Below are 17335 nucleotides of genomic sequence, written 5' to 3' on the forward strand. Positions count from 1 at the left end.
ACAAAAATCAAAACACATGATTATTATACACCATCAATATATTTGAGACATCAACCCAAAAAACTTTTTAAAAAAATATTATTCAAAGCTATGACAAAAATTTGCACATAGTTACTGTTCTGCGATAAAAATATGCAACAAATGTGTGTATTAGCTCCTCGTATCCCGTACGATGTCGTGTTAATAATTAAGTACCTCACTCGGTGATAACACCTGGTTGTTCAGTTTAGTCCTTCAACTTTTAATTTGATTGTACATTAATCTCTTAAGATTAACTCATTGCGACTAAGTTACTCAAATTTAATTCTTTTAATAATTCAGTTCTTATCATTGGTTATAATTTTAATCCTATGCATCCTAAGCAGCACCACAGAGATTGATGACAGAACAATAGTCAATTTATTTGGAGAAGAGTTGAAAATTGAAAGATTAAATAATTAATATTTTCATTTTAATGAGATTTAAAATACTATCTTGTTCTTAATATAAGAACTAGTTGACTAATTTGAATAGATTATAAAAATTGATTAAGTTAATTATTCGTAATAAATAGATGTTGTCTTTTCTAAAACATCATTGCTTATGAAGTGTATTACCATTATTATAAGGACTATATCAAAAAATAGATAAATATGAGAGACAGAATAATTAGGGTCTTATATTTAGGACTAAAATAAAAATCAAATAAATTTTTATATTAAAAAATAGAGGTAATACTCAGTTCAAATTTTTTATAAAAGATAAGTTATGAGAAAAGGAAAAAGAATTTCTGAAATATATTATACTAGTACTATCTAAACTTCATTTTCAACCTGGAAAAAAAATTAACGAATGGGCATTTGACAGTACGGGAGTGTTTATTAATTGGGAAAGGATGGTGCCAAGCTGGTCATTGAATATTAACGTCAACATGAAAGGATAAGATCAAGACGCAGGCCAGTATTAAATATGACGTGTGGGCTACCATTGGATTGAGTAATCCGGGTCTGGGTTCATCCATATCCATTGCCTAATTCCTTCACATTTATTTTGGGTTTAAACATGAACAACTTTGTTAATTAAATGCAACATGCTAATAATAATATCCAAATAAAAATACACGGGAAGGAAAATATTAAAATAAATAACGACGTAGAAATTAAAAAAAAATTGATTTTATTTTTGTATTGTGTTTTTTGTGTTGATTAATAATTTCAAATTTATAATGCATAATCAATCATGCTATATATGTATCAATTGTAAAATTACGACTTTTCATTAGGAAATCACCATTTATTGCTCAATTAATAATCCCCTCTGTTGTTTTTTGACCTGAATTCTCTCTTGTTTGAGTTATTGTTACAAATTGTTGATTGATTATTGGTCAAACAAAATTCGTCATTGTCGGTTGTCATCAAAGTTTTTTTATTTAAATAATTTTTTGTTGAGAGCAATTTAAATGATTTTAAAAATACGCAGTGTTCCTTGTAGACTCGTAGTAAACGTGTCATTTTTTGACATTTACTATTTTAATGACTTAACATTTACGTGTTCCGTTCTAAATCCATGGCCGGTCCTTTGGTTCCTTTATATTTAATAAATAATTTTTTATTCAGCTGCCGGACCTAATATTCTTGGTTTCTTACCTTCATTTTCTTGTTAAAATTGTACACTTCAACCGCAATATATTTATCATGATAAAAAGTGTAGGAATAATACTTTATATTGAAAAAAAAAAGTGTTAAAGTTTGATTCTTCATGGGATGAGCTCAGGGAACTTTTCTTTTTTCCTTTTTCTCTTTATGTGTTTATCTAGCATGTGATCTTCTTAGACTTGAGAATTATTAAGCTTAAGTGAGGGTAGAGCAGCTCCTTGAATATAATTTTATTATTATTGATAAATTAAATTTTCTAAGCTTACTTAAAGGAATATATTCTTTTCATATGCCCATACACATATTAGAAGCTAATTTGTGCACATATCTCTCTCGTGCAATTTTATAAGGTCGAATCTAATACGACTACTGGCACACAAAAAAAACAAAAAGAATTTAATACGACTATGCTATCAGTCAGTATTTTAATGGGAAAATTACGAAATTACAAATCTAAGACGTTCACAAAAATATGTTGTTATTTACGAAACATGTTAAATTGTTATAAGGAATGCTGATTTGGGATTTTGTATTTTCTATTGTCTTTGTATGTAATTCTCTCTATTTTAATATATATATATATATATATATTATACACGCACATTTTAATTGAGTTAGAAAAAATACTATAAATTTTTTAGGCCTTGAATCATATTCTGACCTTAAGGAGTGATTGTGATCCAATTTATCTAAACTTTATGTGACAACAAAACAAAGAAAGAAAAGATACTATAAAATATATTCAATATACAAAAGGCTGTCTGGGCTCATAAATTGTAAATGAAACAATTTAACTACACAGTGAATCTTAATATGTGATGGAGTATTTAAATATATTCACATAGAATACTGTCGGACATCATTTTTTGAAAATCATGTAATAGAAAAAATTACCCATTAATTAAAATTTGATTATCATATTTTTGCTTGACAGTGATATTTTACCTGTCTACATCTCTTATCAAGAATTTATAATTTAGTATCTTGATAAATTATTTATTTAAATATGAAAAAGGACAAAACAAAAAAGTTCCTCTTCTGTATCTATTTTCGGGGGGCAATTGTTTCATTCTGAATCTTGCTTCGGTATAACTACATCCATCATGCATTATACAATGTCATGTAATATAATGGGATCATGGGTACCAAATGTTACCCACTTAATTAAAATAGTAATTTGACTAATTTAATCTATTAGGGCTGTTTATGATTGATAAATTGATAATAAGACACGTTTTTGTTCATATACTATATGAAATTTAGAGTTAGCATATTACTTATGAATAATATATTATTGTTAGTTGTATATTTTATATAATTAACAGTATAAATAGTTTAAATATAAAAATGAAGACTCTATATAATAATAAGACCAATAGTAGTTAAATTAATTACTTTCTCATTTCCATATTAGAAGGAGAAAGCACGGAAAGGTGAAAAATCAAGATTTGGGAATAGCAAAATTAGAAATTAGCTATCCTATCCTTCTGATTTTACAATTTTATATTCTCCACCACACACCTTCCTTTGTCCCTCATCATTCTCGATCCCTATCTCTTCCTTCTCTCTTTCTCTCTCCTCCCATTCTATATTAGACCCTCCTCTCCAACCAGCTTAGCATTCACACATTCTTTCTCACTCCCCTAGACTGTGCCTTTTCCCCGCTTCAAAGCTCAACTCCCTTGTTGGCGCTTGGCCATGGTGGCGGCGATTCTCCCCGATCTCGGAACCGAGATTCTGATTCCGGTATGTGCTGTTATCGGAATTGGGTTCGCTTTGTTTCAGTGGATTCTCGTTTCAAGAGTCAAGCTCTCTGCTTCTAGCGACAGTTCTCCGAATAGCAAGAATGGGTACAATGATTATCTCATCGAAGAAGAGGAAGGGATCAACGACCACAGTGTCGTCATAAAATGTGCTGAAATTCAGGGCGCTATATCAGAAGGTTTCTTTCTCTCCTTTGATGCTCTGTTTGAGTTTTCTTGTCATTAATTTGATTCTTTTTCCTTGAGATGTTTCATAATTGTTCTCATGAGTAGATCTCGGCGTGTGTATTTTTTACTTCCGAAGCAGTGAATTTCAATTTTCATTCCGGTGTCGTGCTTGATATGCCACGAAGAAAGCTCGCTTGAAATTTTGAGCTTTACTTGGTTTCTACGTCATTTCTGGTGCCTCGAAGTTCGGTAGCATTGAATTCAATAATCATTTTTTTTTTTGGTATAAAGAAATCAATGCTCGTTGGCTCTTTGCTATAATTTCTCTCTTTTTTTTTTGGGTTTCTAATTCCATAAAAGCGCGAAATCTGAAACACTCTAGAGATATCTCGACGGCCTAGATGGCGTTCACAATGAACCCTTCATGATGCCATCACTGTAGTATTTCAATTTTTTTTTTAATTGACGATGGAGGCAGGTCCGGGAAATGGAATCTGGACCCACGCTTCCAATTATCATAATTCACAATTAGAATTTGTTCGATCTTTTTTTCCCCACCGTTTTTCCCCCTTCACTTTTTATTCGCTATTTTTCATACACAGGGAACGTCAGACTGCCGTAGATTTTTTTAGCCAATTCTCGCGATTTTTTCTTACATTATATGAGATGGCTCTATTATCTGCAATATCAGTTATGTGATTCTTCCAGTGCTTGTTGGGTAAATGAGTTTCGAGTCGTTTCTCAGGGGATACTGAACAGAAAAGAGAAAGACAAGAGGAAAAGAAAATTCGTGATGTTGAACAGTGATAGAGAGGGGAAAGGGAGAGGGAGGGAGATGAGGGAGAACTTGTATAAAAATTGAGATAACTGGTTTGAAATTTAATTCTTTAGAAGTTTCTTTTTCCCGTTTTTCATGTCAACTTTTATTTTTTTCTAAAAAAAAAGCTCGTAGTCTGGGAATATTATAATTTGAAACATGTAATTCGTCCTTTTCGTGAAAATTTGCTTATGAGTATGTGGAAGAGGAAATGGATTGCTTGTGCTTTTTAACGGAAGGTTAAAAGCTTGGTTCACTTCTATCTTGGTGCTCTGATATTGCAGGGGCAACGTCTTTTCTCTTCACCGAATATAAGTATGTGGGAATCTTCATGGTGGCTTTTGCAATCTTGATATTCCTTTTCCTTGGTTCTGTGGAGGGATTCAGTACAAGCCAACAACCTTGCACCTATGACAAAACTAAAATGTGTAAGCCGGCTCTTGCAACTGCGATTTTCAGCACTGCATCTTTCGTGCTTGGTGCAGTCACGTCAGTTATTTCTGGTTTCCTTGGGATGAAAATTGCTACTTATGCCAACGCACGAACCACACTGGAGGCAAGAAAGGGCGTTGGGAAGGCCTTCATCACTGCATTTAGATCTGGTGCAGTTATGGGATTTCTCCTAGCTGCAAATGGTCTTTTGGTTCTGTACATTGCTATCAACTTGTTCAAGCTTTACTATGGTGATGACTGGAGTGGTCTTTTCGAGGCCATCACTGGCTATGGTCTGGGTGGGTCTTCTATGGCTCTGTTTGGCAGAGTTGGTGGAGGCATTTATACTAAGGCCGCTGATGTTGGTGCCGACCTTGTTGGCAAGGTTGAAAGAAACATTCCTGAGGATGACCCAAGAAATCCAGCTGTAAGTACGAATATGCTGAAGTTAGTCTCTCCCCTTTTATTGCGCCATCCCATCCTTACTATAAGGTTGTTCTAGAATTTCCGCTTGATTCTTATCATAAAACACTGTATAAAATCTAGTGAAGCATTTGTAAAATATTTCCAAAAATGCTCACATATCTAATTGGTTCAATTTTGGCTTTAAGATTCAAAGGTACAAGTTAATAGATTTAGTTAAGGGTAATTTGAAAATGTTATAGTAATTTTTTACTAAATTAAGACTTAACTATTTTAACTATCTTTCTTAATTTTTATTACTTGGTTAAAAATATTCTATAAATAGAACTGGAGGGAAAGATATGCTAATGTTTCGCCTTACTGTCTACTCATCCCATATCTGAACAAACTTTTGTGTACTCAGGTGATAGCAGATAATGTTGGTGATAATGTTGGTGATATAGCTGGAATGGGATCTGACCTTTTTGGTTCATATGCCGAATCATCCTGTGCTGCTCTAGTTGTTGCCTCCATCTCCTCATTTGGGGTGAATCATGAGTTGACTGCAATGTTGTTTCCTCTCATTATCAGTTCCGTGGGAATCGTTGTTTGTTTGCTCACCACCTTATTTGCAACTGACTTCTTTGAGATAAAGACTGTTAAGGAAATTGAGCCAGCATTGAAAAAACAACTCATTATTTCCACTGTTTTGATGACTATTGGGATTGCAATTGCTAGTTGGATTGCACTTCCATCTTCCTTCACTATATTCAACTTCGGAGACCAGAAAGATGTGAAGAATTGGTTAGTCCTTTAGCAATCACTTTCTTAATGTAGGAATCATTGAAAGGGATGGGGTCGGCATTACTTGTGGGTATTGGGGGGGATTACAGTTTGTAGTTATATTCTTAATGACCGGATGAACTTCGTCACAGATTTTACATAACGTATTTCCCAAGTAACTTCATCTGACTGCTCTTTTGACTGATAATTGGTACTCCCATGCAACAATTTCTCTGATATTGTGATGTTATAATCAATTTGATTAGTCACTAAATACAGGACATATTGATCTGTACAAACTGGATTTAGTAAATTTGATTCCAATTAGATCTGGGAAAAAATCTGGTGTGGTAGGTCTGATCTAAAATCTGGCATACAAATGGGAAAGTAGCATTTAATTCTCCTATCTGAGGACTCATTTAAATGGTTTTGATTTGCAGGCAGCTATTTTTGTGTGTTGCTGTTGGTCTGTGGGCAGGGCTAATTATTGGATTTGTGACTGAGTACTATACCAGCAATGCTTACAGGTAGGCCCTTTTGGGCCATTTTGCTTTTTTTTTTTTTTAATCTGATTCTTTAGGTGTTGGTTTCATTAGCTCTTTTTATTGTTGCTGCAGCCCTGTGCAAGACGTTGCAGACTCCTGCAGGACTGGTGCTGCTACCAACGTTATATTTGGCCTTGCCTTGGGATACAAGTCTGTCATCATTCCAATTTTTGCCATAGCAGTTGGCATTTTTGTTAGTTTCAGCTTTGCTGCCATGTACGGTATTGCAGTTGCTGCACTTGGGATGTTGAGTACCATAGCTACTGGTTTGGCCATTGACGCGTATGGTCCAATCAGTGACAATGCTGGTGGTATTGCTGAGATGGCAGGCATGAGTCACAGAATTCGAGAGAGGACTGATGCTCTTGATGCCGCAGGAAACACAACTGCTGCTATTGGAAAGGTTTGGATTTTCATTCAGATTCCTTTTTGTTCGGTGGAAATATTAGTTTTTTTGGTTGACACTTGAGATCTCTTGTTCTTCTGCTGTGTAGGGGTTTGCAATTGGTTCTGCCGCCCTGGTGTCTCTTGCACTTTTCGGTGCTTTTGTGAGCAGAGCTGCTATTTCAACTGTTGATGTGCTGACTCCGAAGGTTTTTATTGGTTTAATTGTGGGCGCTATGCTTCCTTACTGGTTTTCTGCTATGACCATGAAGAGTGTTGGAAAGGCGGCTTTGAAGATGGTTGAGGAAGTACGCAGGCAATTCAACACCATGCCAGGTTTGTTAGAGGGAACCACCAAGCCTGACTATGCCACATGTGTGAAGATCTCCACTGATGCTTCCATTAAGGAGATGATCCCCCCTGGTGCTCTTGTCATGCTTACGCCTCTCATCGTTGGAATAATTTTTGGCGTTGAAACGCTATCTGGTGTTCTTGCTGGATCCCTTGTATCTGGCGTACAGGTAGGTTCACCATATTTTCTACCATCACAGTCATATATCGTCCATGGCAGGCAGCTTTTGAGTTCCATGTTTGTTTTAAACTCATTTTCATATTGAACTGTGTAAATAGATTGCTATCTCAGCTTCCAACACTGGTGGTGCGTGGGATAATGCCAAGAAATACATTGAGGTGAGGATTTGACTGGGCATTTTTGGCAACAAAATATGGCTTATTATTATATGGTCTCATGTTTTCAATTTCTTTTTTTTTGGGTGACTGTGTGATTTATTAGGCTGGTGCTACTGAACATGCAAGAACACTTGGTCCAAAAGGGTCAGATCCACACAAAGCAGCTGTTATTGGTGACACCATTGGTGACCCTCTCAAGGATACATCTGGACCCTCGCTTAACATTCTGATCAAGCTCATGGCTGTCGAGTCTCTTGTGTTTGCTCCTTTCTTCGCTACCCACGGTGGCCTGATCTTCAAGATATGAACTTTGATTGCGACGAGGGTAACCTGTAATTTCGATATATAAATGGCCAAAGAAGAAAAACAAACAGAAAACAAGTCCTTCTACCATGTCTGTGTTGTTGCTCTTTTAACTCTCTTGTACTTCCCACTCTTTCTTTTTCCGCTATTTCCCCGCACCCCTCCCAGCAAAACCCAAGTATATCTGTCCTCCTATCGTGTGAGTTGTTGAGATAGTTAACTAGGCTGAATTGTTATAGGAAATTTTCCTTGTAAAGGGGAGGTTGATGATGATGATGATTTTCAATCTCCAGTTCGAATAGTTCCACCTGCTTGTCATTTGAGATTTATCAGAACATTTTGTCAATATATTAGTTAATATTCCCTTGAGATAGTGTCCCCTTGTAAATTATCTTAATATTAATTTTCAAAGCCGTTGGCGAGGAAAAAAGAAAAAAGAAAGGAATGTTCAAAGCCAGGTTGAATGCTAGAATATATGGTTGTTGTTGTTGGGTTACATGGAAAAATCGCCTTTTTTCTTTTGGGCCTTGGATGGAAAATTCGCCTTGAAAGTTTACTAATTCGTATTTTGAGTTTTTGACAAGCGCAATATTTTCCTTGAAGTTTTAAAAATATGTAATGTTGCTCTATGGGAACGTAATATTGATATTATTGAACATTTTGATTTTTGAGGGTTAATTTTGTTATGTAAGTTTGTCTAATTAATTCATATTAAGTTATTTTACAATAATTAACTAAAATATTAATTAAATTATCCTTTTTCAGCTTTTTAAAATCATTCATGTTCTCCAAATGCATTTGAAAATTTTTGGGAAGATATGCATTTCACTTTCAGGCTCGATTCAAATTATTCTATTCGGAAATTGGGCCTAGGATTTTCAGGGAATTGCATATTTGAAATTATGGGATCCGACCCGACGTATCAGAAACGAAAGGCGATAGCATAAACACGATAGATATACAAGCCAATCTCACCATGTGTTTTTCCCATCCAGAATCAGATTCCGCAAGAAAATGCTGAGGCGACCAACTAAAATCGAAGTGAAGATCGAAGATAAAGAGGAACTCGAGGAAGCTCGCAGACGCAGCGCCGCCGCCATCACCCCCACCACCACCACTGGCGCAGCTACTCTTCTCCATCAGCTCGATCGCGCCAAGGATTCCTCTTCCAAAGCGCATCGCATTGGTATTTCCTCCTAAACGAACCCTAAATTTTCCCACCAGAGCACTTAACAGACGCCTACTTTCTCCTCCCTCATCATCCCCAATGGAGGTGGAAGTGAAGCTGCGGTTGGGAAATGCTGAAGCTCATCGTTTGGTCACGACTTTACTCGCTCCGTTTCACATTAAAACCCATCGCCAAGAGAATCTGTTCTTCGACGGCGCAGCCGGGGAGCTCTCGTCTCGCCGCGCCGTTCTCCGGCTCCGATTCTTCGACGACGACGCCCGCTGTGTCGTTTCGCTCAAAGCTAAAGCGGTCTTGGTCGACGGCGTGAGTCGGGTGGAGGAGGATGAAGAGGATCTAGACCCAAAGATCGGTCGCGATTGCGTGGCTGAACCGGGGAGGTTGGATTCGGTGGTGGAGTCTAGAGTGCTGAGGAGGGTGAAGGAGGAGTTTGGAGTGGTGGGTGAGAAGGGATATGTGGGCTTAGGAGGCTTTAGAAATGTGAGGAGCGTGTATGAGTGGAAGGGTCTGGAATTGGAAGTGGATGAGACTAGTTTTGGTTTTGGAACGTTGTATGAGATCGAGTGTGAGAGTGCTGATCCTGAAAGGGCTAAGCAGCTTCTTGAGGACTTTCTGAAGGAGAATGGTATTGCGTATTCTTACTCGGAGATGTCCAAGTTTGCAATTTTTCGATCGGGGAAACTGCCATAGTGGGTGAAATTTCAATCTTTTTGAACTAATCATGATTATTTCGTTGTTCTGGTTTGAACTTTAAAGCATCTTGTATTCTTAATTATCCGGCTAGTCCTCGTTCTTATTTTCAGTCACCAAGTGACATTCTATTGGTTTCCTCTGTCTATTATTGTTTGAGATCATCAGTTTTGTCTTTTTATTTTTTGACTGTTTTCTTAATTTTGGTTACAAAACTACGATATTCCTCTCAACACCGGAATTAAACACCAATTATGGTTTTGCAGAGTATACCACTAATGGCTATTGACGCATCTTAGAAGCTAGGAAAAGTATCCTGGGGTCCTGAGTATTGTTGAGTGCCAATAGCCCTTCGCTTGAGTTTGGCATGCATGGGTGTAGTACAGAAATTGAGATGAGCCGAGAGACGTCTTGTATAAAATGAGCCCTACTTTGCACTTTCTCCTTTCCTTTGTAACATCAGTAGTGAAGGCTCAAATCAAGGTTTCAAAATCACAGTTGTACATGGTCCCAAAAAAAAAAAATCAGTTATACGTATTTTCTTGTTGGAAATCTCTCATGATTAAATTTCAAAATGCATAATGTATGTATTGTTTGCTGCTGTTGTAAATATGGATGGTATCATTAAGCGTGAGCTAGTGACCATTTTTATTTGTCGCACTGCTTTTGCAATTTACTTTTGTAGAAACTTGCATTCTCTACCCATTTGTTTTATGATATAATACGCTCAGCCCGTACGGAAACATGATTTTGATGGTTTATATTTTATGCAGTTTTCATTTTAGAAGCATTCAGTTTCAAAAGCCTAATTTAAAGCCATGGTATAGATCACTAAGTCGCCCAAGGATCCTCGAAATTTCCTACTTCACAGCATAAAGTTGTTACAGACACATGCAGTGACCTTTTTTAGTAACATTATTGGGTTATAATTATGAATATTCTTGCAGGTTAACTTTGATGGGAAAGAAGCATCCATCTTCCTGTCAAAGAGTGCTGCGGAATATTATTTATATTCCCCCTTCAACAAGAGAACCATTTGTATCTCTTTCTTCAAGCAGATAGCTTCCTAATTTTCTTTCACGTATTGGCTTTTTGAAGTGAATTGTCAATAAACTTTAGGCTTTTATATTTGAGTTTCTTTAGGCCAAGTTCTATGTACATTTCACTGCCATATTGGTTGAACAGGCTTTAAAATGAGATGAGATGTGATGGCTTAATTCATTGCTTAACTGATTATATGAATTGTTGTGTCTTGACATTTTGTTTAATTTCATAAAAAGTCACTTGAATTAACCTGAATTGACTCGATCTCACGCGCATCCAAAACTTGACTTGACGGTAATGCGGAGGCTAAAATATTTGGCGGAAAATTTCAATTTAGAAAAAAAAAAACGTTATGTAATAAAATCATTTAAATAAAGTAGGAAGTACCTTTGCGTAGAAAAATCTTAAAATTTTGTAGGCTTTAACAAGATTCTCTTGAGAAAAATTAATATGCACGGCTAGTTATAAAACATAATAAACTTGCAGTGATAACTGATGATATTTGATTTCATTTATTAAAAAAATTGAACACTGCTGAAAAACTAGAGTGAATAGTACCCCACCAGAACCATTTTTGTTTTAAAAAATGAAAAGTATTACTGGTCTTTGTATTTTGGGTCATCCATTACTGCTCCACTGTCTGATTGTTTATGAATTTTTTCTTATCTTTTCCCCTTTCGGGAAATCTGTATTTTTTCGTCTTTTTGTTTTCTCCCTGTAATGGCAAAAGCTATTTTGTTTTTTTTGTCTCTTTATTTTTGTTTTTGTTTTTTTGTCTCTCTTTTATACAATGTATGAAGTAGCGGCAAATGAAAAGGGATATAACTATGAAAGCAAACTAAATAATAACAAGAGAATACGCTAATTGTAGATGTTTATGATTTATAATCCTTGACACAAGGAATCATGTCTGATCGACAGGATGGAGAATCTTCTATTAGGAACTAGACTAGGCATTACAAAGGAAGGTGAGAAAACAATGTACCTAATCCAATTCTCACTTCCTCTTCTTGGCAGGTGGCTCATCCTCTTCATCATCTTCTTCCTCCTCCTCTTCCTCTTCCTCCTCCTCATCCTCACCATCATCACCATCATCATCCTCACCATCATCATCATCGTCATCAGATCCTCCAGCACCGTTGGCCTCAGGGTCATCCTCAGGATTCCCTTCTTCTTCACCTTCACCTGAGAATTCCTCTTCTCCATCATCATCATCATCCTGATCATTTGCCTCTTCATCGTCTTCATCATCGTCTTCGTCTGTCTCGCTTCCGTCTTTATTTTCTAGGTAAGCACGTTTTCCTTTAAGGAGTTCTTCTAAAGGAAAGCTGACAAAAGAATGAACATACATCAGAATACGTAATCTTCCAACTCTAAAAGAACAATATTGCCTTCTATGGAGATGCCTAGATTTACCTTCCATCTATTCTGCACAATTTATGCAAAGTTGAATCGTTGATGTTGTAAAGAAGAGATCCAGCCTGAAGGATAAACGTGAGAATTTTCATTCAACTCACTCTCGCAGTTGTATTATATTGGAAGACATTATACATCAAACCCGTCAAAATGATTTCAAACAGACTAAGCGTGTGACGTTCAAAAACAGAGGGCATAAGAGAGGGAAAAAGGACACAATCCCACTTTAGCATAGCCTTTCAAGAAAGGAGCAAGGATGCAAATGATTAACCTGCTTAAATTGATCAATTATACAGTTTTTCAGCAGTACTAATTCTTTGCAGAGAATTCACAAGCAGAAAGGAGGACAGACTGATGAAAGGCCAGAAGGACATAGAAGATACTCCCTTTTTCAGGCATAGAATGCAGGGCAGTGAAAAGAAAACACAACTTACAAAGCTAAAACTTCAAAATGAAGCATACTCCTAAAGTAGACATGACCTTCAGGAGAACCCATAGTGCACTCTTCTAAAGCAGTCACCTTTTAAAGGGCAAAGTTTTTCCATTTTACGAAAAGGGCATATGTAAATGACAATAAAAATCAAACCTATCACTAGCCAATCGAAACGCATTGTTGATGTTGAAAACCTGGTTTACGTTTTTTTTGGGTTTGGGAACCCCGGGGGGGGGGATGCGGAGTAGAAGTGGAAGAGAAACGAACATAAAGAACCGATGGTACATGGGTTATGCGAAGCAATTATCGAGCTTGTCAAAAGGGTAAATATTAAAGTGCATTCATTCGCAACAGATAAAAGCAAACCAGAGAGCGTGCTTTAAACACCATTGAATTCTCGATTGAATTGAAGAGAACCATGCACAGGATTTGAATTACAAAGCCAATATGCAAACTTGGTGTATAAGCGCACCCTTCTATCTAGCAAAATGAAGGATGAACCAAAAAACGCAGAGTTGTGCGCCACCATTCCAAAGTACTATAGTGTCTATTTACAACCACAAACACGGTTCTTTACCAAGAAAATTTTCTTATGTCTTTATGGTCAGGTATGAATTTACGATGATAATGTAACATTTGATTTGTATAGTTCCGTATCGCATGATGCAATTTTCTTAAAATTTATAATTTGATTACAAAACCTAAGAACGAACAAGGAATCCAGTCCTTATTCGTATTCTAGGGGGGCGGTTTAGCTTAAGCAGCAAATATATTGACCAAAAAACAAGTGACGTTTCAGCATAATCCCAAAACCCTTCTCAAAAGAATAAGCAAGTGAATGAATGAATAATTGAAAATTAAACAAAACAACAAAGAAGAAACATAACACTCCAATGAAACCCAAAATCATACAGAGCATAAAATCATAGACGAAAATTGTGAAACGAACACTATCAGAGACGCCATTAACAGAAATTACTGTCATGCTTAAGCTCTAGGTCGCAAAATTTAAAAAACAAAAAAACAAAACAAAAGAAACAATAAATATTATAATAATACCACTAGAAGGCAGGCAAGAGATTGGAAGGCAAGAAGAGATTCCACCGCCACGGCAACCTCCACGAAAGAGTCAATCCACATGTCCCTCTTGGACAAGCAGAAGGTTGAATCCTCCATTGCCAACATTTCGAAGAGAGAACAATTTCAGTGAGAGAGAGAGAGAGAGAGACAGAGAGAGACAGGGAGAGTGGAGAGAAGGAGAATTGGCAAGGGGGATCACTGTGTGTATGGTCCGGTTAGGGTAAGACACAGGCCACAGCTTGGTCCGGTTAGACCTCCTGAAATTAAAATTTGCTTTGATAAATTCTCCTTCATCCCTCAATTTTGAAAATACGCTTAAAAAATTAACCAGTCGAATCAAATGGATTATACATGATGAAAAAATAAATTATAATAGCCATGTCCAAAGAGCACCGTTTATAATTAATTTAAAATTAAAAATAATTCAAGAATATTAATTTATTTTCTGCAGAGATTATGGCTTATAAGCCCGTTTACTTCTTTTAAAAAATAATGATTCAAACAGATTTTTTTATTTCTAAAATTTATATTGTTTAAAAAAATAAAAATAAAGAATAGAATCGAGCTACCTCTATGCTTTTATTCTCAGTGAACATAAAAAAAATTGAGATGATAATGTATCAATTGCCAGTATGTGTTTAAGAAAAAAAATTTAGTAGTTTGGGTTCATCTCCTTGAACGAGCATGTGTTTGTTTGGCATTATTTATATACTCCCTCCATTACTTATTATAAGAAACGAATAACTGAATTACGTTGATAAAAAAAACAGTTAAAATTAGTTAAGAACAATCAATGTGTAAAAAGTATAATCTTTTTTCCAAAAATGCCCTAATTAATAAGGAGAAAAAGCATGAGAGAGAACAATTAAATTATTAAAAGAAAGAGAAGTGAGAAAGAGAGAGAGTGTGAATTGGAGACAATAAATATGGGTAAAATAGGAAATCAACACAAAAAAAGTAGAGATAACTTTTAAGTGTCTCTTATATATAGGAACATGCCATAAGCATCAAATATCTCTTATAATAAGGAACGGAGGGAGTACTAAGTAATTATAAGTATGTTACTCCTTTGGTCCTTAATACAGGACTTAAGTTTTGAGTTGGTTTTGATCCTAAATATAAGACTCATTTCTTATATTTATCAATTTTTTCTAAATTACCCCTATGGGTACCCTCTCAACCATAATCAAGTAGAAGAGGGAGATGACGTATTAAGAAAGATGATTATGGTATTTTAGGAAAAATGTGTCACTTTTCTTATAATTAACTAGCTTACCTAACTTCCTTAATCTAATCAAATTAGTTAAATATGTCTTATATTAAGGATCAGACGAGTATAATCTTTTTAGACACTTATTTGGTATTTTGAGGAAACCCACATCAGTTCCATTTGGGGAGACACACATGTACTGTAAAAACTAAATCGTTGGATATTAATAAACACTTGTCATTCCGTTCGGGTAAAGATGATTGAAGCAAAGGGAAAGGGAGGGAAAATAATATTTAATAATAAAAAAAATCTTATGTTTTATTGTTTTTGACAGTGTGATCTAAAAAGCAAAATGATGCATGGATTTTTAGGCCCTCTTGTATGATAAAACCACATGGAACCACAAAAACCCGGTTGCAACAATAAAGATCCAAGAAATCAGTCCGCAAAAAAAAAAAAAAATCCAAGAAAATACAACGAACAGCATTACATGCAATGGATGCAACAATACAATAAATGTAAGGCTAAAAAAACATATAAAAAAAACTAAATTGAACCCTTATTTGAATAAATTAAAAAAATTAATTAAATTAGTTATTTGCAACAAACATATTTTTTGTAAATTTTTTTTAATCATGGTTACCCTTAGAGAGAAACCCTTAATATGTGTAGTTGATGGGGATATTTTAGAGAATAAATTATAAATTTAAAAAATAAAGTGAATTGAGATTTTATATTTTCAACTAAATTTAATTTTCAACTAACTCCTGTTATAAATTTAACCATTTCACTGGCAATATTTGTTTCTTTTTTAGCAATGAAGTGATTGCAGAACAAGAATCATCAATTGGAAGATGAAAAAGGATAGAAGATAACATCGTGCCTGTGAACAATAACAATTGATAGCTGAAAAAGACGTTCCATGGGATAAAATGGAAATATAGTGACTAAAGATATTTTCAGATACTGAGGTCTCATTATTGATAAAAGTCACTGTATATATTTCTGAAAACATAAGGATACAAGCATGACAATTACTTTTCTTTGGTCAAAAAAAGCGCCATTTTTTTGGGGAAAAAACTTTAAATTTAAAAAAGTTAAATGATTTGATAATTAAAATATTGTATGATATTATTTGCTTTTAACAAAGCAATAATAACATCAAAACAAAGTTCACACTACTCAAATACTGAAATGCCGAATGGCCAAACTATTATAGGTGTGCAAGAAAATGAGCAGAGGTTTTAGTGGCCAAGAAAATTATTAGAGTTTTGAAAGTTCCAAGCACTTCAAATTCACGGCAAGACGATGACATATTGATATAACCATCGGGAATTAATCTTATATAACCTTATTTAGGTTAGAAATTACTTATAAATATGTTTTATATAAGTCGAGATGTAACATTACAACTCTTTTCATATAATTAATTTGTATTCCGTAAATTATAATTGGAAAATTACTTATAAACTATTCTAAATAAATCTTTTATGTTAGCGCCTCCTTAGCTCACAGATATAAGAGGCCTTTTAAAAAGAAATTCTTTTTCATCATATAAGCCATTTTGTTTTTTTCATGCCAACATAAATCTTTCTATTCAAAACAATTTTGTTTAAGGTTGGGGCAGTAAATGTAAGTGTCTTTTTCGGTAGGATTTAAATCCCGATTTGCTACATTGTGAAGAATTCGATTTTTTTCCGCCCAATCTCATTAGTTGTTGTTTTCTCTTTTTATTAAATACTTCAATTTTCTTCTGATGTGTTCCTTTTGTAAATTTTCGGAGTAATAATATTTTCTCTGCATTAAAAAAAAAAAAACTTCTATTGGTATTGTTAATTCTGTAATTTTGCTCTTGCGCGGAATTAACGTACCAAAATTAACAATTTAATAAATACATATGTACACACAACAAATTAAAAATTAAAAAATATAGATACTTGTCAAGTGATTTTTTTTTCTGTTATAACATTTTTTAGTATTTTCCCGTAAATAGAGGCAATAAATCTGCATTAAACAATGGTGGTCCAGGAGCATTTTTTAGTATATTATGCATTATATTTAATAAAAGTTTGGCCTTATATAATTTTTCAAGGAAATTAGATCATCATAATTTTTTCATATATGATTTTATTGCTTTTTACTTCAGAGAGAGATTTATGTATGGGTATCAACATCGACTTAGGCGCATTTGAAATGACCTAGGTAAGTATGTAGAGGATAAAACTTACTTATAATTACTTTTTGAATGTAATTTCAAATAAGCTCTTAAGTAATAGTTTTCTGATTTTATTTATAAAAATTACTTCTAACATATTTCACACAAACTAAGAAAAACCCTAAATTTTACTAACTCTC

The 17335-nt window shown here is 34.7% G+C and overlaps 3 protein-coding genes across 6 annotated transcripts; 2 read left to right on the top strand and 1 right to left on the bottom strand.

Moving 5' to 3' along the window:
- The first annotated feature begins 3229 nt into the window (after nucleotides 1-3229).
- Nucleotides 3230-8290, top strand: LOC114713486 (pyrophosphate-energized vacuolar membrane proton pump). Its single transcript, XM_028898152.1, has 8 exons — nucleotides 3230-3576; nucleotides 4667-5241; nucleotides 5641-6020; nucleotides 6440-6526; nucleotides 6617-6947; nucleotides 7039-7449; nucleotides 7559-7618; nucleotides 7722-8290. Exons 1-8 carry the CDS (start codon nucleotides 3333-3335, stop codon nucleotides 7923-7925), a joined length of 2292 nt encoding a protein of 763 aa, XP_028753985.1. The 5' UTR covers nucleotides 3230-3332; the 3' UTR covers nucleotides 7926-8290.
- A 599-nt stretch (nucleotides 8291-8889) lies between these two features.
- Nucleotides 8890-11039, top strand: LOC114713475 (triphosphate tunnel metalloenzyme 3). Of its 4 annotated transcripts, none has more exons than XM_028898139.1 (2): nucleotides 8890-9800; nucleotides 10064-11039. In XM_028898139.1, exon 1 carries the CDS (start codon nucleotides 9189-9191, stop codon nucleotides 9795-9797), a length of 609 nt encoding a protein of 202 aa, XP_028753972.1. In that variant the 5' UTR covers nucleotides 8890-9188; the 3' UTR covers nucleotides 9798-9800; nucleotides 10064-11039. The 4 variants fall into 4 exon arrangements, with proteins under 4 accessions (XP_028753972.1, XP_028753974.1, XP_028753971.1 ...); XM_028898141.1 differs by having other exon boundaries at nucleotides 10745-11039; XM_028898138.1 differs by having other exon boundaries at nucleotides 8890-9796.
- A 632-nt stretch (nucleotides 11040-11671) lies between these two features.
- On the bottom strand, nucleotides 11672-13968 carry LOC114713485 (glutamic acid-rich protein). The gene is made up of 3 exons (XM_028898151.1): nucleotides 13750-13968; nucleotides 12258-12322; nucleotides 11672-12169 (listed from the first exon to the last, which is right to left on the bottom strand). The coding sequence occupies exons 1-3, from the start codon at nucleotides 13873-13875 to the stop codon at nucleotides 11839-11841; spliced, it is 522 nt and encodes a 173-aa protein (XP_028753984.1). The 5' UTR covers nucleotides 13876-13968; the 3' UTR covers nucleotides 11672-11838.
- Between the last annotated feature and the right edge of the window lie 3367 nt (nucleotides 13969-17335).

Source organism: Neltuma alba, unplaced genomic scaffold (genome assembly GCF_004799145.2).
Source record: "Neltuma alba isolate B1F8T4 unplaced genomic scaffold, ASM479914v2 tig00011428_pilon, whole genome shotgun sequence".
Taxonomy (NCBI): domain Eukaryota; kingdom Viridiplantae; phylum Streptophyta; class Magnoliopsida; order Fabales; family Fabaceae; genus Neltuma; species Neltuma alba.